Genomic DNA, 22500 nt, shown 5'->3' with positions numbered 1-22500 from the left:
AAACTCTTAGATTTGTGCATTGAAGGGACTACTCTGAGTATCCCACTCCAGGTGTAAATCACAGTGTAAATCACAGGTGTAGATCAGTGTCCACCTGCCAGGTCAAATACGTGGCCAACAAAAAAGCAAGAATTTGGTATATTTTAAGTGGTAGTATGTTGCTTTAGGAAGCAAGAAATGTCACAGTGCACAGACAATGACTAGTTGTTTAATTCTCTTGTTTTAAAACTCAATTTTAATATATTTTTAGCTTCCTTTCCTGAAACAAGATGCCAGCCTCAACATGCATGTTCATGGTGGGACCTAATCAAGAAGCTCTTCAGAACCACAGAATATCAAGCTGGAAGAGACATCAAAGATAAGCAGAGACATCAAGACTGGTCCATGACTCTTTGTGCATGTGAATGCAAGTAGCTTAAAGTTAGCAAGCACCTCAATATTCTGGTTTGGATATATTTTGGTTTGGTCTAATACCTTCTCATTTTTATAGTGGTGGGCACTGCACAAGAGCACAACGAGGGTTAAGCCAAGCAGCCAGAGACCAAGGCAAGCATCCAAGGTCTATAGTCACGTCCATTGCCAAGGCACCAACAAAGAGCTGGTGGTATCTCTACAACTTTATACCTACAGGTTTAATGACTAGGTTCAGGGATCTGCCCCAGGTTCTAGGAGCAAATAATTTTTATATTATTTCAAAACCATCTATTTTGGGAGCTGTGAAAAGTACATGAAAATATCTTTTTAACAACTTCAGGAACAGTTTTAATACCCTACTATAAACATATATACAAACCATCTGCACATCAAAGCAACTGAGGAACACCACTTCAAACTCAGGTTATATGTTCATATTTTATCAGCATTTTAATGCCATACCTGGTCTGGAAAGGACATGGAATAGTCCTTCCTGAGATACCATTCAGTTTCAATTCTGTTTCAATTTCTGAGTGGGACAGAAATTTATATTTTTCCATTCAAGATAGAGATAAAATTTCCCAGGGAGGTGGTGGAGTTGCTGTCCCTGGAGGTGTTCAAGAAACATGTGGACATAGCACTTTGGGACATGGTTTAATGGGCATGGTGGTGTTGGGTTGATGGTTGGACTCAATGACTTTAGGGGTCTTTTTCAACCAAAACAATTCTATGATAATATGAGGGTCATGTCTTCACTTTGTCAGAGAGCTGGTACTCACCAACATCTTCACCTGGGTGTCTTCTAAATTCTCCTTATCAGCAGCAGTTTGCAGATTGAGGTTGGGAACTGAACTCTCAAGTTCTAAAAAGGAAATAAAAATCCCTACCAAAGGGCCATGTGTGACAAGAGACCATAAATGGCCACCTGCTGAGTTAAAATCAAGCAACTACTGCAGGCACACACTGTAGAGGAACTCCTGGTCTCCCAAAGGGGACTCAGAGGGACTCAACCCTCTTTTTGTTTTTTCCCTTTTCTTTGAGTTCTCATTATTGCCATTTGAAAGCAATGATGCAAGGCCTGTGAAAGTTGCTCCTTGCCTCCTCCAGAAGAAAACTCCCCAAATTAAACTCAATTTTCCTCAATCTGCATTCTTGGAACTCAAGAAAAATGCAGCCTCCCAGGTGCTGCTATGATGCAGCTCTTCTCCTCCTGACCCATCCTGGTAACGAGACACACAAACCTGCCCACAGCTCCTAAATAAATCACAGAAGATGGAGTTTCCTAATTACACTGGGATTTCAGAAGCATAGGCAGGACCATCTGGTTATAGTTAGAGTGGAATGGGCAGGAAGGTTCTGCAGGAAACTACTGAAGATTTATGGACATGCTGGAAGTGTCATTCTGATATTAATGACCTCAGAATACAAAGAGAAGAACAAGGATTCAACCACTCACATGTGTTGCTAAAACACGAATTCCAAGTCATACCTAAAAATCAGGTCTCTAGCATCAAAATCTCAAACTCATCGTAAGCTTTGGTTTGAGGTCTTGCCTCAAGATCATCAGGTTTCCAATTAAACCTGAAAGTGCTACTGACCTACAAATTGGCCAGCTTTGGAGAAATAAAGTGAGAAACTCAAAACAAGGAGCTCCAGTCTTCAGTCTTTCCAGTCCTCTATTCAAGCACACACAAAACCTAGAAACACTACAAAGTAAATGTGAAGCTGTAGGCTCTGAACTTCATGCATGTGTCCTACCAGAGGGCTTTTTGTTTATAATCTCAGGGCTTCAGCATGCTCCCATGACATAAATGGGAAAAAAATCCATGAACTTTTAGATCATACAATGGTTTGGATTGGAAGGGGCCCTTAAGGGTCATCTAGTCCAACCCTCCTGCAGTCAGCAGAGACATCTGAATCTAGAGCAAGTTGCGCAGAGCCCCAGACAAGCTGACCTGCAGTGGTTCCTGGGCCAGGCTCTCACCCCCCTCAGAGTCAAATATTTCTTCCTTCTCTCCAGTCTGAATCTGCCTTTTTGAGTTCAGAACATCACTCCTTGTCTTGTCACAACAGGTCCTGCTCAGAAGTCTGTCCACAGCTTTCTGATTGGCCCCTTTACTACTGAAAGGCCACCAGAAGGTCTCTCTGGAGCCTTCTCTTCTCCAGGCTGAACAACTCCTGTTCCATCAACCTGTCCTCACAGCAGAGGGGTTCCAGCCCTTGGTTTATCTTTGTGGCCTCCTCTGGCCTTGCTCCAACAGGTCCATATCTTTCTTGCATAAAAAGTCCACATCATCTTTTGTAAGATTGATTCTACAAACTGGAATTTGTCATATTATCTTAGAAGCAAACATTTATTTCCTCTATTAAGCTGCTATGTGCTGTACTGCACCACAGCCAAGGAGGACTTGCTAACACATCCCAGAAAGTACATGCAGAACCAATTTAACATCCATCCATGCAAAATGCAACACCAAGCCAGGTGATTTTGGAGAAAGTCATAATTATCCCTCTTCAAAACTGTCCACTGACAATACTTTCACAAGGACGGTTAATCACTGGATTACGTCAGCACAGGTCATGAAATTGTGTCCTGAAATTGTACCAGGGGTGGTCAGAGTTAAGGTCAGAGCTTCTTCCCTCTTGACTTTTCATAGAATCATAGAATTGTTTTGATTGGAAAAGACCTCTAAGATCATTGAGTTCAACCATTGACCTAACACCACCATGCTCATCAAATCACGTCCCAAAGTGCCATGTCCACAGGTTTCTTGAACACCTCCAGGGATGGTGACTCCACTACCTCCTTGGGCAACCTATTCCAATGCCTGGCCCTCTTTCTTTTGTTGGCTTTACTTTTTAAATGGCTTGAAATTGTGCCAGGGGAGGTTTATGTTGAATGTTAGGAACAATTTCTTTCCTGCAAGAGTGGTCAGGCATTGGAACAGGCTGCTCAGGGAGGTGGTGGAGTCACCATCCCTGGAGGTGTTCAAGAAATGTGCAGACATGGCATCTAGGGACATGGCTTAATGGCCATGATGGTGTTAGGTTTACAGTTGGACTCCATGATCTTAGAGGTCTTTTCCAACCTAAACAATTCTATGATTCTATGATTAAATATGGATGATGTTCCAAGAACATTTGGAACATTAATTATAGGGAAACAGAGGTATTTTCATGGCTTGCCTGGAAACCTCTAGCTTCAGTCATTGTTCACCCATGGAACGACAATCAGGAGCTTCAAGCAAAGTGCTAACATATAAAAGGCTGTGTTCATTCATGTACTGGTCCAAGCTGCAGCACTATAAAGTACATCAAAAGGTGTTAATGGTTTCAATATTTATCTGCTGCAGGGAAGCACTCTAAAAAGAAGGCAGGAAAAAAAAAGAAAAAAAAAATATTCCTGCTAATGGCTGTGTCTCTCCATTAAAATGAAAAGCTTAATGCATCTTATAATCAGAGGACAATTTGCAAATCATTAAGAGAAATGTAAAATTCCATTAAAATACAAATCAAGAGTCCCTCACTGGACTAATAATCTTTTTTTTTTTTTTTTTAATATTATTTTTGCATTTTACTATTTCTGCTCCCAATATCCCGGCTCCCACAAATGATCAGTTCTTGAGCACGCTATTTACCACAGCCTACTTCTTTAACGAGAGACTGAGAGAAGTATAATCTGCTATTCAGAGCAGGTACTAATGAAGAATTCCATATATTCTGAAATTTAATTAAAACCCCAAAGATTTCAAATTAGATGCAATTTGAAATGCCTGGGGCAGAAATACATGCACTTGCGTGGCAAGGGTATCACGCTGAAAGTTGATACCGTAATTGGTCTTGATGTATTTTTGTGTTGCCAGGCTGAAGCACAGAACTCATAACCATATAAAAATTCTCTGTAGATTACCTGCTCATTGAAAATGCCATCACTCAGGTAGTTCTCTACTAAATTACCATGCTACTAAAATGCACAAAGTGATTCGAAGAGAAGAGTGGCACAGCTGGTCGACGCTGCCAATGAGTTATGCATGCGTCGACGCTGCCTTTTTTCTTCCTAAAATATGCTCAGTTGAATATTAAAATATAATTGGCATTCAACCTAAGTAGCTTAAACCATTTTGTTATCTTCTTTTAAACCGATTTGGCTCCTCCACAGTTATTTTCAAGGATGCGATTCACAAACTAATGACACCATCACATTCAGCTAGATTTGTACTGTTTTACATTTGTCATAAAAAAAGAGGGAACCATTTCTGCAGCCTTCTAGGGATGTCCTTTAATACTGGCTCCTCTTGAACATCAAAGGCCCAATTCATGAGGAAAAAGAGAAAGACTAAAAAAAAAAAAAGGAAAGAAAAAAGAAAAAAGAAAAAAAGAAGTCTGCCATTTATGTTGTTCTTGCATATTTTATTCTGAGGAGAGTATGGGATGCAAATCTCTAGTGAAAAGGATGTGCAATGCAAATTTCTAGTGAAAAAAGTACTTGGGATGTAAATCTCTAGTGAAAAGGATGTGGGATGCAAATTTCTAGTGAAAAAAAGTACCTGGGATGCAAATCTCTAGTGAAAAGGATGTGCGATGCAAATTTCTAGTGAAAAAAAGTACCTGGGATGCAAATCTCTAGTGAAAAGGATGTGGGACGCAAATTTCTAGTGAAAAAAAGTACCTGGGATGAAAATCTCTAGTGGAAAGGATGTGGGATGCAAATTTCTAGCGAAAAAAAGTACATGGGAAGCAAATTTTTAGTGAAAAATGGAGGTGGGATGCAAATTACTAGTAAAAAAACTATATAGGATGTAAATTCCTAGTGAAAAAAAAGGATATGTGATGCAAATTTCTAGTGAAAAGGCTGTGGGATGCAAATTCCTAGTGAAAAGGCTGTGGGATGCAAATTTCTAGTGAAAAATGGATGTGGGATGCAAATTATTAGTAAAAAACTATATGGGATGTAAATTTCTAGTGAAAAAATTGTATGTGATGCAAATTTCTAGTGAAAAGGTTGTGGGATGCAAATTTCTAGTGACAAGTATGTTTTTGGAGTGAAGAATTGATTCCTTGTTTCCTGCAGAACGTACTCATCAGCTCACAGGTGCACAACTTCTAAATGGAAATACAGCAAAGGGGGTTGGAAACAGATCAAAAAGAGACACATCCTTGGGTCAAGCACCAGCAAAGTAGCTCTATAAGAAAATGGTTTCCCCTCAGATTAATTTATTCATAGATTCATGGCATGGTTTGGGTTGGAAGGGACCTTAAAGATCATCTAGTTCCAATCCCCTGCCATGGACAGGGACACCTTCCACTAAACCAGATTGCTCAAGGCCTCATCCAACCTGGCCTTGAACACCTCCAGGGAGGGGGCATCCACAACCTCCATTGGCAACTTGTTCCAGTGTCTCACCACCCTCACTGTAAAGAAATTCTTCCTAATCTCCAGTCTAAATCTCCCCTCTTCCAGCTTAAAGCCATTGCCTCTTATCCTAGTACTACAAACCCTTGTAAAAAGTCCCTCCCCAGCTTTCTTGTATCACCCTTCAGATACTGGAAGGCTGCTCTAAGGTCTCCCTGGAGCCACCCCTAGGCTGCACAGCCCCAGCTCTCTCAGCCTGTCCCCATAGAGGAGGTGTTCCAGCCCTCTCATCATCTTTGTGACCTCCTCTGGACTCTCTCCAGAAGTTACATGTTCCTTTTATACTGGAGGCACCGGAAGTTTCCCCATGCTCAAACTCTTTCAAAACTCACACCACAATCCATGGTCACTCCTCACGGCTCCACCAAAAGCCTGAGAACCACAAGTTCAACAGGAACTGGGTAAGACTTCTGTCCAGAAAGCATTTTTACAGACTTTTTTTGTTTAATTTTGATTTGAATACAGGGTTGGAAAAAGAATTTGAGACATAAAAGCAGTTTTGAGTCCTGTTGTTTTTATTTCTGGAAGTTGGAGAGGATTGATTTCTGTTTGAAGCAAAACTGGAGGAAAGTATTGGATTGCAAAAAAATCCATTAAATGTCTAGCAAAACAGTGACTTTCTGCTTATCAAAACTATTCTCACATGAAATGTTAATAAAAGAAGGTGCCAGTCTCTGGAATTTGAATTTTGTGTTGGCAGACAGAAATATGAAAGCCTGTCATCTCTTTGGACTTGGATCTGCCATGTCCAGATATGTGAAGTACTAGCGCTTTCGAGCAGATTATTTCATATGACTTTAAAGTAACACATTCTAAAAGCCGAAGGAGAAATGCATTTGCATGTCTGATGAAGCTGCAGGAAGGGAAAAAAAAAAAAAGGATAGTCAGGAAAATTTCTTAACCTTTTTTTTTTTTTCCTTGAGTGAATAGAATCTTTATGACAAAATTAGGAGAATTTCACAAATTGTAACATAAATAAATCACACACTCACAGAATCCCTGAATCTCAGTATGGTGGGGGTTGGAAGGGACCTCTGGAGATCATCCTTGTAGTCCTTGTGATGATCCTTGTGGATCATCAAGCCCACCAGGGCTTACGGTCCCTTCCAACCCTGACTGATTCTAAGATCCAGTCCAACCACACTGCTAAAGCAGGGGCACCCACAGCAGCTTGCCCAGCTCACAATGTCTGGGTGGGTTTGGAATCTCTCCAGGGAAGGAGACTCCACAACCTCTCTGGGCAGCTTGCTCCAGGGTTCCAGCACCCTCACAGCAAAGAAATTTCTCCTCCTTTTTGGGTAGAACCTCCTGTGTTCCAGTTTGTGCCCAGTGCCCCTTGTCCTGTTATTGAGCATCAACGACATGAGTCTATTCCCATCCTCTTGCCCCCTACCCTTTAGCTCTTGCTGAGCATTGATCAGATCCCCTCTCAGGCTGCTCTTCCCCACACTCAACAGCTCCAGGTCTCTCAGCCTTGCCTCCTCACAGAGAAGCTCCAGGCCCCTCAGCATCTTGGAGCCTCAGCATGGGGTTGTTGTCACCCAAGTGCAGAACGCAGCACTTGGCTTTGTTGAACTTTATCCCACTGGCCTCAGCCCATCAATCCAGTCTGTCCAGCTCCTCCTATAGAGCCTCCCTACCTTCAAGAAGATGGTGTTTGTAAATTTACTGAGAGTTCACATGATTCCCTGATCTCCTCCATCCTGAGATCATTCCTCCTTGACCTTTTTTCACAGGTTCTCTTTTAGTCTTTGGTTTGAAAGATGACCCAGATAATGTGTCACCGGGTGCAGACCTGCAGAGCCCTCCTTCTTTTCATGGACAGGGTAATTCACAGCTAATTTGAAGAAATAAGGTGGACTCTGTTGAAAAGCAGTTTTTGTTTCAGGTGTACACCTGCATTAAAGGGACCTGCCTGAGGAACTCCAGGCTCAAGAATATAAAAGGGTGGCTTGGTGATGCTGCAGGACTTCATCCGGTGGGGATGGTGGGCATGGCATGGCATGGCACGCAAAGAGCAGAGCCCCAGGGCTGCTGCTTGTCACAGGGTGAAGGAAAACTCTTGTGTGTCTCCAATTTCCTCTGCTCTTGATGCTCTAATGAGCCATCTGGTCTGCAAACACAGGACTGCTCCTTGCTGCAGTGGCCAGTGCTGCAGTGAATTCTGCAGCCACAACTATGACCATTAGAAAGCACAAACGATGAAAAGTCAGGAAATTCAGGACTGGCAAATTTAACATTGTCTTTGCCATCTCACAGGCCCACAAATCAAACACCTCATGTCTTGGCTTCTAAATATTACTGGGGCAACTTTTTTTATCACAGAAGCATAGAATGGTTTGAGTGGGAAGGGACCTTAAAGATCATCTAGTTCAGATCCCTCTTCTCCAGGCTGAACAGCCCAACTCTCTCAACCTGCCCCCAGGAGAGGTGCTCCAGACCTCTGATCATCTTCATGGTCCTTCTGCTTCTTCATATATAAAGTGGCCTAATGACCAGGACATATTAAGACCAATTAATTACTTCCCATTACTCAATGATTGTTCTGAGGTGTCACACCTTGAAGTCATGCTATAGAGAAGCAGCAAATAGCCAGCTTTATCTTTGTTGAGTTGAATTCTGTGTTGAACACTGATACAAATTCTTGAAGATTCTGGTTTTTCAGATAGATTTAAATATAAATAAATTGGCTGCATGGGTTAAAGTGGGCAGCCAGGAAGTCAACAAGTCACTCCAAAAGGACTTTGAGGTGCTGGTGTGGGTCCAGAGAAGGGCACCGGAGCTGGTGAAGGGTCTGGAGAACAGGGCTGGTAAGGAACAGCTGAAGGAACTGGGGTTGTTCAGCCTGGAGAAAAGGAGGCTGAGGGGAGACTTCATTGCTCTCTCCAGCTCCCCAAAAGGAGGCTGGAGCCAGGTGGGGGTCAGTCTCTTCTCCTAAGGAACAAGTGGCAGGACAAGGGGAAATTGCCTCAAGTTGTGACAGCGGAGGTTTAGGTTGGATATGAAGAACAATTTCTTCCCTGAATCACAGATTCATTCAGGTTGGGAAAGACCTTTAAGATCACCAAGCCCAACCATTAACCCAGCACTGTCTGGTCAACACTAAACCATGTCCCTCAGCACCATATCTCCACAACTTTTCAATCTCTTCAGGGATGGGGACTCCACTACCGGCCTGGGCAGCCTGCTCCAGGGCTTGACAACCCTTTTAGTAAAGAAATTGTTCCTCACGTCCAACTGGAACCTTCCCTGGTGCAAGTTGAGGCCATTTCCTCTTGTCCTATCATCTGTAACTAAGGAGAAGTGACCAACCCCACCTGTCTCCAACCTCCTTTCACGGAGTTGTAGAGACTGAGAAGGAACTCTCCTGAGCCACCCAGAACAGCTATGGCTGGTTGGTACCAACTTTGAGTGCTGGGATAACACCAAGCTGCATGCTGCACCATGGACAGATGTCTTTCTCCAACCTGGAAGATACCTTTACTTTCTGAGTTTGCAGATCTCCCTGGTTTTGTTATCTCCAAATTGATTATTACTACTTTTCTTCCCACCAGGAAATCTATCTTAGTAATTGGCACAAAAGTAGCTGCAGAAAACTGACCATGAATTGAGAAGTGCTTCATCCCAAAAGCGCTTCACACTTTTTTGTTTTATGAGGACGTGCTTTTAATGTGTTTCACAGAATGATTAAGTTTGGAAAAGACCTCCAAGATCATCAAGTCCAATTGTTTACTCAACACTGCCAAGTCCACCACTGAATCATGTCTCACAGCACCACATCCACATGGTTTTTAAATGCTTCCAGGATGGTGATTCCACCACTAAACCTTGTCCCTCAGCACCAAATCCACATGATTTTTAACACCTCCAGGGATGGTGATTCCACCACTGGGCAGCCTGTTCCAATGCTGTCCCTTTTGATGATTCATTGGATAAGCTGCTGCTGAAAAGAGATCACTGTGATGAGAAAAAGCCTTCACAGCTCTGGATCCTTATGCTCTCACTGATGTTTATTCTGCATTTTTAAGTGCCTGGAGAAACGAGTAGGCACTTTCAAATGTAAATGTGAAAAAGTAAATAAATACCAAACTTCTAATTTAGCATTTTTGACTTAGAGACAAATTGAAATGTACAATGTTATCCAGGATAATGTGATTTTTATCTTACTCTTCTACTAAATAATTTCTAAAAATCAATTTCTTCAAATTTTGCCTATTTTTTCCACATTCCTTCCAACACATTTTTTCTTCTATTTTAAGAAATTATTACTAGGAGAAAGTAAGAGAAGAGAGAAATGTTATCATGTGGATGTGCCAGTTAATTCTTCATTGCTGTTTCCATTACATAAGAGCCTCCCCCCATAAAACATGCTCACCTGGTCCCACTGCAAGGAGAAATCACAAAAATAAATTAAAGAAACCTGAACCTGCATATCTTAAAATGAGAAAACCAACTTCAATTCTCCCCAGCACAGAGAAGGTCAAACCCCAGCCCAGACAGCAGGATCACCAGCCATATCTTTCATAAAACCACAAGTGCTGCAGAGAAACACAACACTGATCGGTCACCAGCTATGTCCTATCCCAACCATACAGGCACCTCTCAGACAGATCTTAAAATTGAAAAGCTTTCCTTCCACCTCCTAAAAATTTTGATGGTGATGACTGATTTCCCTCAAGAAATCTTTCCTTCAGGATCATGTAGTCCAAGCACCCTGCTAAAGCAGGGTCACCCATAGCAGCTTGCTCAGGATCACAATATCCAGGTGGGTCTGGGCAGCCTGCTCCAGGGCATCCTCACACTAAAGACATTTCTCCTTATCTTCAGGTGGGACCTCCTGGGTTCCAGTTTGTGCTTATTGCACCTTGCCCTGTTACTGAGCACCACTGACAAGAGGCTGGCCCCATCCTCTTGCCACCCACCCTTTAGTTATTGCTGAGCACTGAACAAATCCCCTCTCAATCTGCTCTTCTCCAGGCTCAACAGCCCAAGATCTCTCAGCCCTTCCTCCTCACAGAGATGCTCCAGGCTGCTCAGCATCTCTGGAACCTCTGCTGGAGTCTCTCAAATAATTCCCTGTCTCTCTTGAAATGGGGAGCCCAGAACTGGACACAATACTCCAGATATATAGTGTATACTAGAGGGTGAGGAGAACCTCCCTTGACCTGCTGGACATGCTCTTCTTGGACTTCTTGGCCACAAGGGTACATTTTTGGCAAAAAGCTAGCTGAACAACCACCCTCCTGAAAAGCCCTTTAGATGTGTTCATGCTCAAACCTTTCAGCCAACAACTATCAGGAGCTGAACCACAGCATTCTTATTGCCATTGACCAAGCATTTGGGAGACAGGTGGCACCACAGAATCACAGAATTAACCAGGTTGGAAAAGAGCTTTGAGATCATTGAGTCCAACCTATCACCCAACGCTATCTACTCAACTAAACCATGGCACTAAGTGCCTCATCCAGTCTTATTTTAAACACTTCCAGGGATGGTGACTCCACCACCTCCCTGGACAGCCCATTCCACTGGCCAATCACTCTTTCTGTGAAGAACTTCTTCCTAACATCCAGCCTAAACCTCCTCCGGTGCAGGTGGAGACTCTGTTCTCTTGTTCTGTCACTGGTTGCCTGGGAGAAGAGACCAATCCCTACCTGGCTACAACCACCCTTTAGGTAGAGAGCAATAATCTCTCCCCTGAGCCTCCTCTTCTCCAGGCTAAACAACCCCAGCTCCCTCAGCTGCTCCTCACTGGGCTTGTGCTCCAGATCCTGGCTGATGGGAGCAGGGAGGGGATGGGTGCCCTGATACTGACCTCTCTGGAGCAGTGGGTGGTGGAAGGCTGGCAGGGGCAGGCTGGCTGTCCTCGCTGGCTCGCAGAAGTAGGCACACAACCACTCCAGGCACTGCTTAAGCGGTTCCGTCATCTCCTCCCCATCCTTGCACACCTCGCAAGCAGCTGAGGACTCTGCCCTGTTGCCAGAGAGAGAATAGTAAAATTATAATTATAGAATCAGAGAATCAGAGAGTGGTAGGGATTGGAAGGGATCTCCAGAGATTATCGAGTCCAATCCCCCTGCCAAAGCAAGATCATCTTGGGGCATGGCACATAGGAACACATCTAGATGGGTTTGGAATCCTTCCAGAGAAGGAGACTCCACAACCTCTCCGGGCAGCCTGCTCTGGGGCTCCAGCACCCTCATAGTAAAGAAGTTTCTCCTCGTGTTGTGGTGGAACTTCCTGTGCTCCAGCTTATACCTGTTGTTCCTTGTCCTATTACTGGGCACCACCAAAAAGAGACTGAGACCTTCATCTTTGACACTCACCCCTCAGGCATTTATAGACATTAATAAAATCCCCTCTCAGGCTCCTGTTCAGACTAAACAGCCCTAGGTAGGAGAGATGTGCAAGTCTCTTAATCATCCTTGTAGCTCTCCTGCAGTAGTATCCTTGACTCTCTCTGTAGTAGATTCCTGTCTTGTTTGAACTGAGGAGCCCAGAACTGGATACAGTAATTTAAGACCAGTCTGGATGAGGCCTTGAGCAGCCTGGTCTAGTTGAAGATGTCCCTGCCCATGACAGGGGGTTTGGAACTAGATGATCTTTAAGGTCCTTTCCAACTTGAGCCATTCTATGATTTTACAATGGTTAAAATGATAAAAATGAATATTCCTTCTCTCTAAATTAGCAAAAAAGTAATAAAATATCTCAGAACATTCACTCTGGGGTCAGAGTTCACCTATCTTCTGCTCTGATAAAGCTGAAAAGCTTCATGAAGCACTAACAAAATGAATTCTCATCACCTCCAGGAAGGCAGTGATGACACAAGGCTGCTCCTATCTTGAAAAAAAAATTCCAAAGAAATCGGTGAGAAGAAAGTGATGCCATGCATGATACCCTGGGGAATGTCAGGGAGCACAAAACCCACCCAAGTCCACAGCAGACAATGAATTCTCATGCTTCCTGGGTGGGGGAAGGTGAGGCTCCTCCTCCGTGTCCCCCCAGGGCACAGTTCTGTCTCCCCAGGGACCATCCCTGGGGAAAGGAGGAAACAGCTTTCTGCTGAACCCGTGCATTCCTCTGCCCCGTTTCCTTCCAGTGACGGTGGCAGGTTTCTGCTTTCCTCCTCTGATTGAATTGGAAGGAAGCAATTGAGAATTCATTTGATTTTCAATGGCAGCTCCTGCTTGCAGGACACTAAAGAACACAGCGAGCAAACAGAAAGCACCTGCAAACAAAAATGTACTTCTTCCCTTGCTGCTCTTCTCATAGAATTGTTTCAGTTGGAAAAGCCCTCTAAGATCATCCAGTCCAACCATCAACCTAACACCACCATGGCCCTGAAACCACATCCCAAAGGCCCATATCCACATTTCTTCAACACCTCCAGGGACGGTGATTCCACCACCTCTCTGGGCAGCCTGTTCCAATGCCTGACCACTCTTTCAGTGAAAATTTTTTTCTTAATATCCAATCTAAATCTCTCCTGGTGCAACTTGAGGCCATTTCCTCTTGTTCTATCACCTGATACTAGGGAGATGAGACCAAGTCCCACGTGGCTCCAACCTCCCTTTCAAGGGGTTGTAGAGAGCAATAAGGTCTCCCTTCGGCCTCCTCTTCTCCAGACTAAACCACCCCAGTTTATTTCTTTCCTTTCATTTATTCACCAAGTGAATGTTTTTGCATTTTTTTTTTATTTTGCGTATGAAATCGTTACAATTTGCTTTCTAAATCTGATATCTACCTTACTTTGCTATTTAATAATCTCTTTGCTACCAAAAAAAGGGAAAAAAAAAAAAGGTGTGAGGATCTTTGCATAAACCTTTTGCACAGGTATCTATGCCATGGACCTCAAACCAAGCTCTTGTCACCACGGATGATCTGTCATTCCATGCATGTACAACCCTCAGCAGAATATGGCTCAGTTTTACTGTGGATTGTTGGAGCTGTGACAATATAATAACCACAGAAGACAATAATGCCTCTGAAATCTCAAAAAGAAGTTGGTAGACTTTTCTGCTCCATTTATCCAGAAGAGCATAGGAAGCACTCAAAACTCCAGTCACCTTATGTTTTTCACATCATCTTGTTTCACATTCTCCCGAGTCTGGAAATGATTTGGGCTGTAATATCATCATAAAACCAAAAGACTTCATCTGCTCACTGCTCAGCAAGTGAGCAGTCCCCAGCAGCTGGGTTCCCCATGCTGCCACACAGGCACCATCATCTCTCCTTTCTCCAGAAAGGCACCAAACTACCAGTTTTCCCCCCAGCTGGGTGGGAAGCAGCACAACAGCATTATTTGTCTGAAGCCTCATGGTTACCATTAGGTCATTAGCTCTGTATTTAATAAATTAAATAAAAGATAGAGAATCATGGAATGTTTTGGATGTGAAGGGGCCTTTAAAGGTTATCTAGTCCACCCCCCCTGCAGTTAGAGAATTTTTTTACCATGATGGTGGTGAAACACTGTCCCAGATTGCCCAGAGAGGTGGGAGATGTCACATCCCTGGAACCATTCTGCTGTAGTTGCAGTTGTGGTATTTAATACCTATAACTGCAGAGTGCAGGGGGGTTGGACTGGATGACCTTTAAAGGTCCTTTCCAACGCAAACCAGTCTGTGATTCTATGATCTAAAAATGCAAGAAACTGAAGGGAAGGTGTAAGAAATCCAACTGCCTCACTTTTGCCCTGGGGAATTTCATTATTATGTATTTTCGTCCTTAAAAAAGTACCAACAACTTTTCTGCCATCGTGGCTAGAATAATGAGCAGCATTTAGTTAAAAATGCAGAAAGTCTCTTTCAAATCCCTTCTACTTCCAACAGAGACCATCACTCCACTTAATTTCATTGATGAATTGTATTGGGTGCTGCCTGGCACCTCAAAAAATTCCAAGTGGAGGTTTTTCACTTGGCCAACTTGGTCAATCATTACTGTAGAGGTTTTAAGGTTGGGGTTTTTTTGAGGTTTTGTGAAACTGAAATGTTGTTTGTAGTAAGCTGCCAGCCAGTCACATGTGTGAAGTAAGTCAGATGTCTGTCTTAACTTTCTGATGGTGTTAAATGGATGTTCAGCTCATCTACACAACTTTAGACCATGATGGTTAATTAAACACTGCTCAAACATAAAAAAATGTTCTTGTTTTAAGCTATAGAAAGCAGACAATTAAATATATATATATTTAAAGTTGGATGCCTCTTGAAAAAAGACCTTTTTTTCAGGCTAAGGAATGACTGCTTCTGCTGCTGAAGATCTCCAGCCTTGCCTTCAGCTCTTGGCAGTAGTAAAGTCCAAGAGAGACATAAAATCAGTCCCACCAGAGCCCAGGTGCAGACCTGCTGCTCCAGCTTACACACAGGGCAGCAGTTCCCTATCATTCTTACTGCAGCCCTACATATTTATTTCAATTCCAGCTCTTTTTTAGGAACAAACAAGCTCAAGAAGCCAGTGGGCTCTGGCATCCATGCAGCTGAGAGGTGTCTTCCTGAGACTCCATCCCAGTTGTGCCACTTCTATGACTTCTTATGTTTGTATGGGATGAAATGAAGGAAGAGATGGTTTTAGCAGAGGGGGAGTGAAGCAGAAACACCACCTGTTCCAGTTTTACAGGCTCCTTCCAAACCACTTGCCAAGGACTGGAAGTTTCTAAGGTGCTTCCAAAACAAACATGTAAGCAGCAGATTGGCTTCAGTGTCCTGAATAGCTTAACTATGATGAAAACCAGAGAAATGCTGTGAGGAGCCTCAGCAGGTAGCCATGTTCAAAATGGATATGATTTTAATTACCTATTTTCTTTCTGAGATATTTCTTGTCTCAGATAGTCCTTAAAAACAAACACTTAACAAAAACCACTCTAGAATAGACCTTGAGTTCAAGACAGGCAAGGAACTACTGGAAAGAGTCCATCTGAGACTACATTGTGATAGGACAAAGGGTGATTATTTTAAACTAAAAGAGGGAGACTTAGACTGGATACATGAAGAAATGTTTTAAACTGAGGGTAGTGAGACCCTGGACTAGATGACCTTGAAAGGTCTCTTCCAATCCAAAACACTCCATGAATCATAGAATGGCTTGGGTTGGAAAGGGCCTTAAATATCAACCAGTTTCAAATCCCCTGCCATGGGCAGAGACACCTTCCACTAGCCCAGGTAACTCAAGGCCTTATCCAACCTGTCTTTGAACACTTCTGGGGAGGGGGCATCCACAACCTCCCTGGGCAACCTGTTCCAGTGTCTCAGCACCCTCAATGTAAAGAATTTCTTCCTTATCTCCAGTCTAAATCTCCCCTCCTTGAGATCAAAGCCATTGCCCTTCATCTTATCACATTCAAACCCTCCCCAGATGTCTTGTAAGCCCACTTCAGGCACTGGAAGACTGCTCTAAGGTCTTCCTGAAGCCTTCTCTTCTCCAGACTGAATAACCCCAGCTCTGTCTGTTCCCAAAGGAGAGGTGCTCTTCATGGCCTCCTCTGGACCCTCTCCAGCATTGCCTTGTTTTGGAGGCATCTGAAGTGCTCCAGGTGGGGTCTCACCTAGAGATGCCTATGTTTGTCTTACCAAATCTCCTTTTTCTTTGAGAGAAATATCTACCCTGCTACTTCCCAAATGGAGAAATTAGCAGTTATTAGGGCACATAAATTAACATTAAAAGGAGCCTCAGTCATCCAACGTTTTTCTCGACACAATAAACAGAGAGCTGCCTTCCCCCCCCCCCCCCCTTCCTGAAGGCTTTCATTGTGAAATTAAATAAAAATGCATTTTATCAACAACCACCACGTCATTTCAATAGCTTTTCTTTGATAGATGAAGGCTAAAGCCACCCCAAACCTGCAGATGAATGATGTGGTCTCTAATGATTCCAAAACGATTACGGGATGCCGAGCAATCTCGTTAAATTTTATTCCAAAGCTTGCTGCACTTGTGTTTTCTCTTCTTTTTCTCTCGATGAAACCCAGGAGGCTTTCAGAACAATTCATTATGTATGAGACCCAACTTACAGTGCTTGACTGTTGATTAATAGCAAAGTTTGCTGTATGTACATTTGCAACATTAGATGCATACAATATGCTAACTTATTCCTTCACCCCAGCTAATTATTTACAAAAATGACTACTTGAGACTACAATTTATTAAATGCATGCATCCAGTCTCCATTTGGCCCCAAAAGACAGGCTGGAATGAAGATCTTTTACTTGATGTGACAACTTCTAGAAAGAGTGTTATTAATATTGTAAATGTGGCAAATAAAGAGTTCAAATAGCCGTATGTCTGCCTTCTGTTTTGTTGGGGATTTTTTGTTGTTTGTTTTTCTTGGTTTTTTTTTTCATATTCCCTCCCCCCCCAACAACTGAATCAAGGAACAAAGCAGCTTTCTAGGTTTAAAATTCATGGGGAAGCACATCCTTACATGGTTTAATTTAGCTGCTTGTAAATGAAGTGGCCGTATGATAGGAGTAAGGGATTAAAACAAGGATGTGAGTGGCAATAAACAGAATTACCACCACAATTTGTGCTGGACGACCCCACCACAGTTCCTATTAAGTCCTATTAAGAAGAAATTGATGCATTTATGGTAGATTTAGGCTGGAATGGGTTGCCCAGAGATACAGTTGAGGCCCTGTCCCTGGAGACATTCAAGTACAACATAGATCTAAGCAAGACTTGCTCCTTGACATAAAACCTTTGCACTATGTTCTCCAAATTCAGGGATTCTGTGAGCCTGGAGATCTAACAACCCCATTATTTTACATATTTACAGAATCCCAGCATGGTGGAGGTTGGAAGTGACCTCCAGAGATCATCCAGTCTAACCCCCCTGCTAAAGCAGGGGCACCCTGGCAGCTATCCCAGGATCACAATGGCCAGGTGGGTTTGGAATCTCTCCAGAGAAGGAGACTCCACAACCTATTTGGGCAGCCTGCTGCAGGGCTCCAGCACCCTCACACCACAAACATTTCTCCTCATCTTCAGGTGGAACCTCCTGAGTTCCAGTTTGTGCCTGTTGCCCCTTGTGCTGTCACTGGGCACCACTGACAAGAGTCTGGCCACCCACTCTTTCGCTCTTGCTGAGCATTGAAAGGATCCCCTCTCAGGCTGCTCTTCTCCAGGCTCAACAGCCCCAGGTCTCTCCTTCTCCACGCCCCACAACATATTTGGAGTCTCTGCTGGACTCTTTCTAGTAGTTTCTTCTCTTCAACTGTGGAGCTGAGAACTGGACCCAGGACTCCAGATGTGGCCTCACTATAACAGAGTAGATGTGAGGAGAGAACATCTCTTCACCTTATGGCCACACTCTTCTTAATAGCCAATTCCACTTTTATTTATTGTTCAGGATGTAAGTTCTAATGGACCTGATGCTCAAAAATCCTGGATTAAACCAGGACCTTCCCTTTCACCCTGAAAAAGAAGCATTTGCACAAAAATTTGGGTGTGAAGTACAAATTCCAAATAAACAGATGCACATCTGGACTAAAAACCTGGTCCTTTTTTCCTGCTCTTGCAATTAATGATGTTAAATTCATGTACCAAATGGAGCTTGCCCAAGAAATCAGGACCCAAAAGTCCATCTCTGCTGCCTGCAGAACCATTGCTTGTTCCTTCTGTACTACCAGCAAATGCTCGAGAGAAGGGAGTGAGCCTCCCGTCTTCACATGCCAAGATAAGGAAAATCAATGTCAATGCCCAAAAGACTCAAGTGATAGCACTGAAGGTCATTAAATGCTACTCACTGCCCTGTACCATTAAAGTTTTGATTGGAATCCTATAGAGAGAGACACAGATTTCAAACAAGATCTTGCCCTGGGATACAATACTGTGAGACCATGGGGGGAACACGGCAGTCAGCAGGAGGTGCACCTTCCTAGAAACATGAGAAACATGCTCATGGTAAACAATCCCATATGTGTGTGGTTTTGATTTATTTTTCCTGAACATATTTATTGTGTTTTCAGAGAAACTTATCTCACAGATTCATAGATTCATAGAATGGTTTGGGTTGGAAGGGACCTTAAATATCATCTAGTTCTACCCCCCTGCTATGGGCAGAGACACCTTCCACTAGACCAGATTGCTCAAGGTCTTATACAACCTGGCCTTGAACATCACCAGGGAAGGGACACCCTGGGCAACCTGATCTTATTATGGACAAAAATCATCTATTGACCTCTTGATACAATATTTCAGATCCATGTGTTAGTCAGCAGAATGATTTAAGCTTGAGGAGGGCAGATTTAGACTGGATATTAGGAAGAAACTCTTTACAGGGAGGATTGGTGAGACACTGGAACAGGTTGTCCATGGAGGTCATGGATACCCCCTCAATGGAGGTGTTCAAGGCTAAGTTGGATGAGGCCTTGAGCAACCTGGTCTAGTGGAAGGTGTCCCTGCCCATGACAGGGGGTTGGAACTAGATGATCTTGAAGGTGCCTTCCAACCCAAACCATTCTCTGATTCTATGATAGGAAGATCTGTGTAAAAGAGAGAAGAAAAAACAATTTCTGGGTATCTTCTTGTTGGAAAGGACCATCTTGTTCTAGGTGGAGAATGGGGGTATCAAGCACAAGCCCCAAAAGCCCTGAAGCAGCATGAATTAAGCAGATGTTTGCCACGAAATGCTTTAGAGCAAAAATTCATTCGAGTTTCAGGCGGCGGCGGCACGCTCTCACCCGAGATGTTCAGCAGTGTTCAGCGTAGGGGATATCATCAGTTCTATCTATAATTAGGTTAAAAGAAAGTCAGTTAATTTTAGCACTTACAAGAAATTGTTACAAAACACTTTTTTTTTCCTATATAAAAGAATTTTCCCATCAGACCTGCGAGGTCGGTTTTATCGCAGGCAATTAACTGTGTTAGGGCTGGTTGCAAGGGACCCTTAAACCACACACCAGCTTCCCTGTGCTTCTCTTCTTTGGTTCAGGGTGTTCACCACCCCATGTTTGGCACACCACGTTCACCACACTATGTTTACCACATGATGTTCACCACATGATGTTCATCACATCGTGTTCACCACATGATGTTCATCACATCGTGTTCACCACATCGTGTTCACCACATGATGTTCACCATATGATGTTCACCATATGATGTTCACCACATCGTGTTCACCACCCCATGTTCACCACATCGTGTTCACCACGTGATGTTCACCACATCGTGTTCACCACATGATGTTCACCACCATCATGTTCACCACATGATGTTCACCACCCCATGTTCGCCACATGATGTTCACCACATCGTGTTCGCCACATGATGTTCACCATATGATGCTCACCACACAGAATCATAGAATCACCAAGGCTGGAAAAGACCTTTAAGATCATCAAATCCAACCTTCTACCCAACACCTCCAGGATCATTAGACCAATGCAACCTTCTACCCAACACCTCCAGGATCATTAGACCATGCCTCAAAGTGCCACATCTGCTTGTTTTTTGAACACCTCCAGGGATGGTGAGTTCACTACCACCCTGGGCAGCCTGTTCCAATGCCCCACCACACTTTAAAGAAATTCTTCCTAATCACGTTCACCACACCATGTTCACCATAGTGTTGAAGCACACTTCCAGAGCTTCCATCAGTAATACCCAGTTGCTAACTGGTATATGAAGTCAAATTTCCATTTTTTTCTCCATATCTAAGATAGATATCATCCCAATTATGCATGGACTTGGAAAAATAACCCCAAAGCTAAGACAGTTCCAATAGACATTACAGCCCTTCTGCTGCAAGACCCACGTCTCTGATCTCTGCTGCTGCATGGGGAAATTGAAGGAGGACAACTTAAGGCTGAATTATTTGAACTGGGCTGTGACTTTGGATGTCCACCTTGATGGGCATTAGTGCATGAATTCCAGATGAAAGTGAGCACCACGAATTATAACCCATAGCAGCTGCAGATACTCCAGCCTATTAAAATGAATTAAGATGCAGATAAATCAGGAACCTCTTAAGAATTCAACATCCTCAGGATGTTTTTCAAAGCAGCTTTCCAGTCTGTGCCCTCTGAGCATCCCCTGTTAGGACTAAGTGTAGGCTCATCTGATACCTGACCTGAGGACCTCCCATCAAAGCAGAAGTTGGCATATGACCTGACACACTCACTCCTGCCACCACCAGAGATGTGGTGCCCATCTGGTGCTTGAAAAAATGATGGAAATATTTTCCTTATGTGAATGAAGCCCTTCTGAAGCTCTGCAGACCTCAGCAGCTGTGCAAGAGAAAAGATGGCATGATACCAAACTGGGAGGAGTGGTTGACACATCATCAGGCTGTGGTGCCATCCAGTGAGACCTGAACAGGCTGGAGAGTTGGGTGGAGGGCAACTTCGTGAAGTTCAACAAGAGGAAGTATAGGGTCATGAACCTGGGAAAGAATAACTCCCTGCACCAGTGCAGGTGAGGAGTGAGCTGCTGGGAAGCAGCTCTGAGGAGAATGACCTGGGAGTGCAGGTGGACAAAAAGTTCACCATGAGCCAGGAACATGCCCTTGGGGCCAAGAAGGCCTAGCTGCTGGGATCCAGGAGCTTCGGGACTGCTTTGTGCAGAGTTACTTCCCCACGATGTGGTGTTGATGCAACCTTACAATTGCATCCAAAACCCTTGTGGAAGATGAAGTGGGATCTGCTGGAAGCTATGGATGACAGCCCTGCTCTGAAACCCCCCTGATATGCTGTGGCAGGAGAGATGAAGATGCTCCCAGACCATCCCTCTCAGATGAGGCAGACAAAAGTACTTTACATAACTCTGGTTTGAACTGAGCAGAAATATTCTTCTCCCCTCACTCTTTTGAAGTGGTGAACGGTGCCTGGAGACTGCTGTCCTCTGAGCTTTAGGTGCATCTGCATTACAACCCCATTAGCTTGTCTACTACACTCATTAATAAATAAGCTTCCCACTTAAGTGCCTTTCTTGTAAATTGGTTTGTTCTGTTCCATATAAATAATATAAATTTCTCTCATCGAGGATGGCAGATTTTTTTCTGTACTTATGTACAGACACCACAGGAATTTAACCCAAGAAGCAGCTCATGTCAGGTGGCCCCAACATCCCTTGTCATGGAGCTGTCTTCACTACAGCAGCTGCAATATCTTAAATACTTTGCATAGCATTAAATAATGTCTTGAATAGAATCATAGAATTGTTTCATCTGGAAAAGATCTTTAACATCACTGAGTCCACCAATCAATCTAACAACACCAAGGCCATCAAACCATATCCCAAACTGCCATGTCCACACATCTCTTGAACACCTCCAGGGATGGTGACTCCATAACCTCACTGGACAACTTATTCCAATGCCTGACCACTTTTGCAGGAAATATTTCCTTGATGCCCAATCTAAACCTCCCCTGGCACAATTTCAGGCCATTTCTTCTTGTTCTATCACCTCATACTAGGGAGAAGAGACCAGCCCCCACCTCAACCCAACTTCCCTTCAGGGAGCTGTAGAAAGCAATGAGGTCTCCCCTCAGCCTCCTCTTCAGAGCAGTTAAGATCTCCCCTCAGCCTCCTCTCCTCCAGACTAAACAATCCCAGTTGCCTCAGCTGCTCCTCCTAAGACTTGTTCTCTAGCCCCTTTGCCATTGACTGTATTGACCATATGTCAAAAGGAAAAGAAAAAAAATCCTCCTAAATGGCTAGTTATTGTAATTGTATTTTAAAACA

General features: G+C 43.5%; 1 protein-coding gene across 1 annotated transcript in view; it reads right to left on the bottom strand.

The window, feature by feature from the left end:
* MGMT (O-6-methylguanine-DNA methyltransferase) overlaps positions 1-22500 on the bottom strand; it is a 140916-nt gene that overhangs the window by 20067 nt on the left and 98349 nt on the right. The window contains exon 4 of the mRNA XM_054382722.1: positions 11643-11800. Coding sequence (XP_054238697.1) covers positions 11643-11800 — 158 coding nt within the window. The remainder of the gene's footprint in view (positions 1-11642; positions 11801-22500) is intronic.

This window comes from Indicator indicator, chromosome 7, assembly GCF_027791375.1.
Source record: "Indicator indicator isolate 239-I01 chromosome 7, UM_Iind_1.1, whole genome shotgun sequence".
In the NCBI taxonomy this organism is placed as follows: Eukaryota; Metazoa; Chordata; class Aves; order Piciformes; family Indicatoridae; genus Indicator; species Indicator indicator.
Note: the sequence above shows the minus strand (reverse complement) of the source record. Positions and strands in the feature narration are given on the sequence as shown.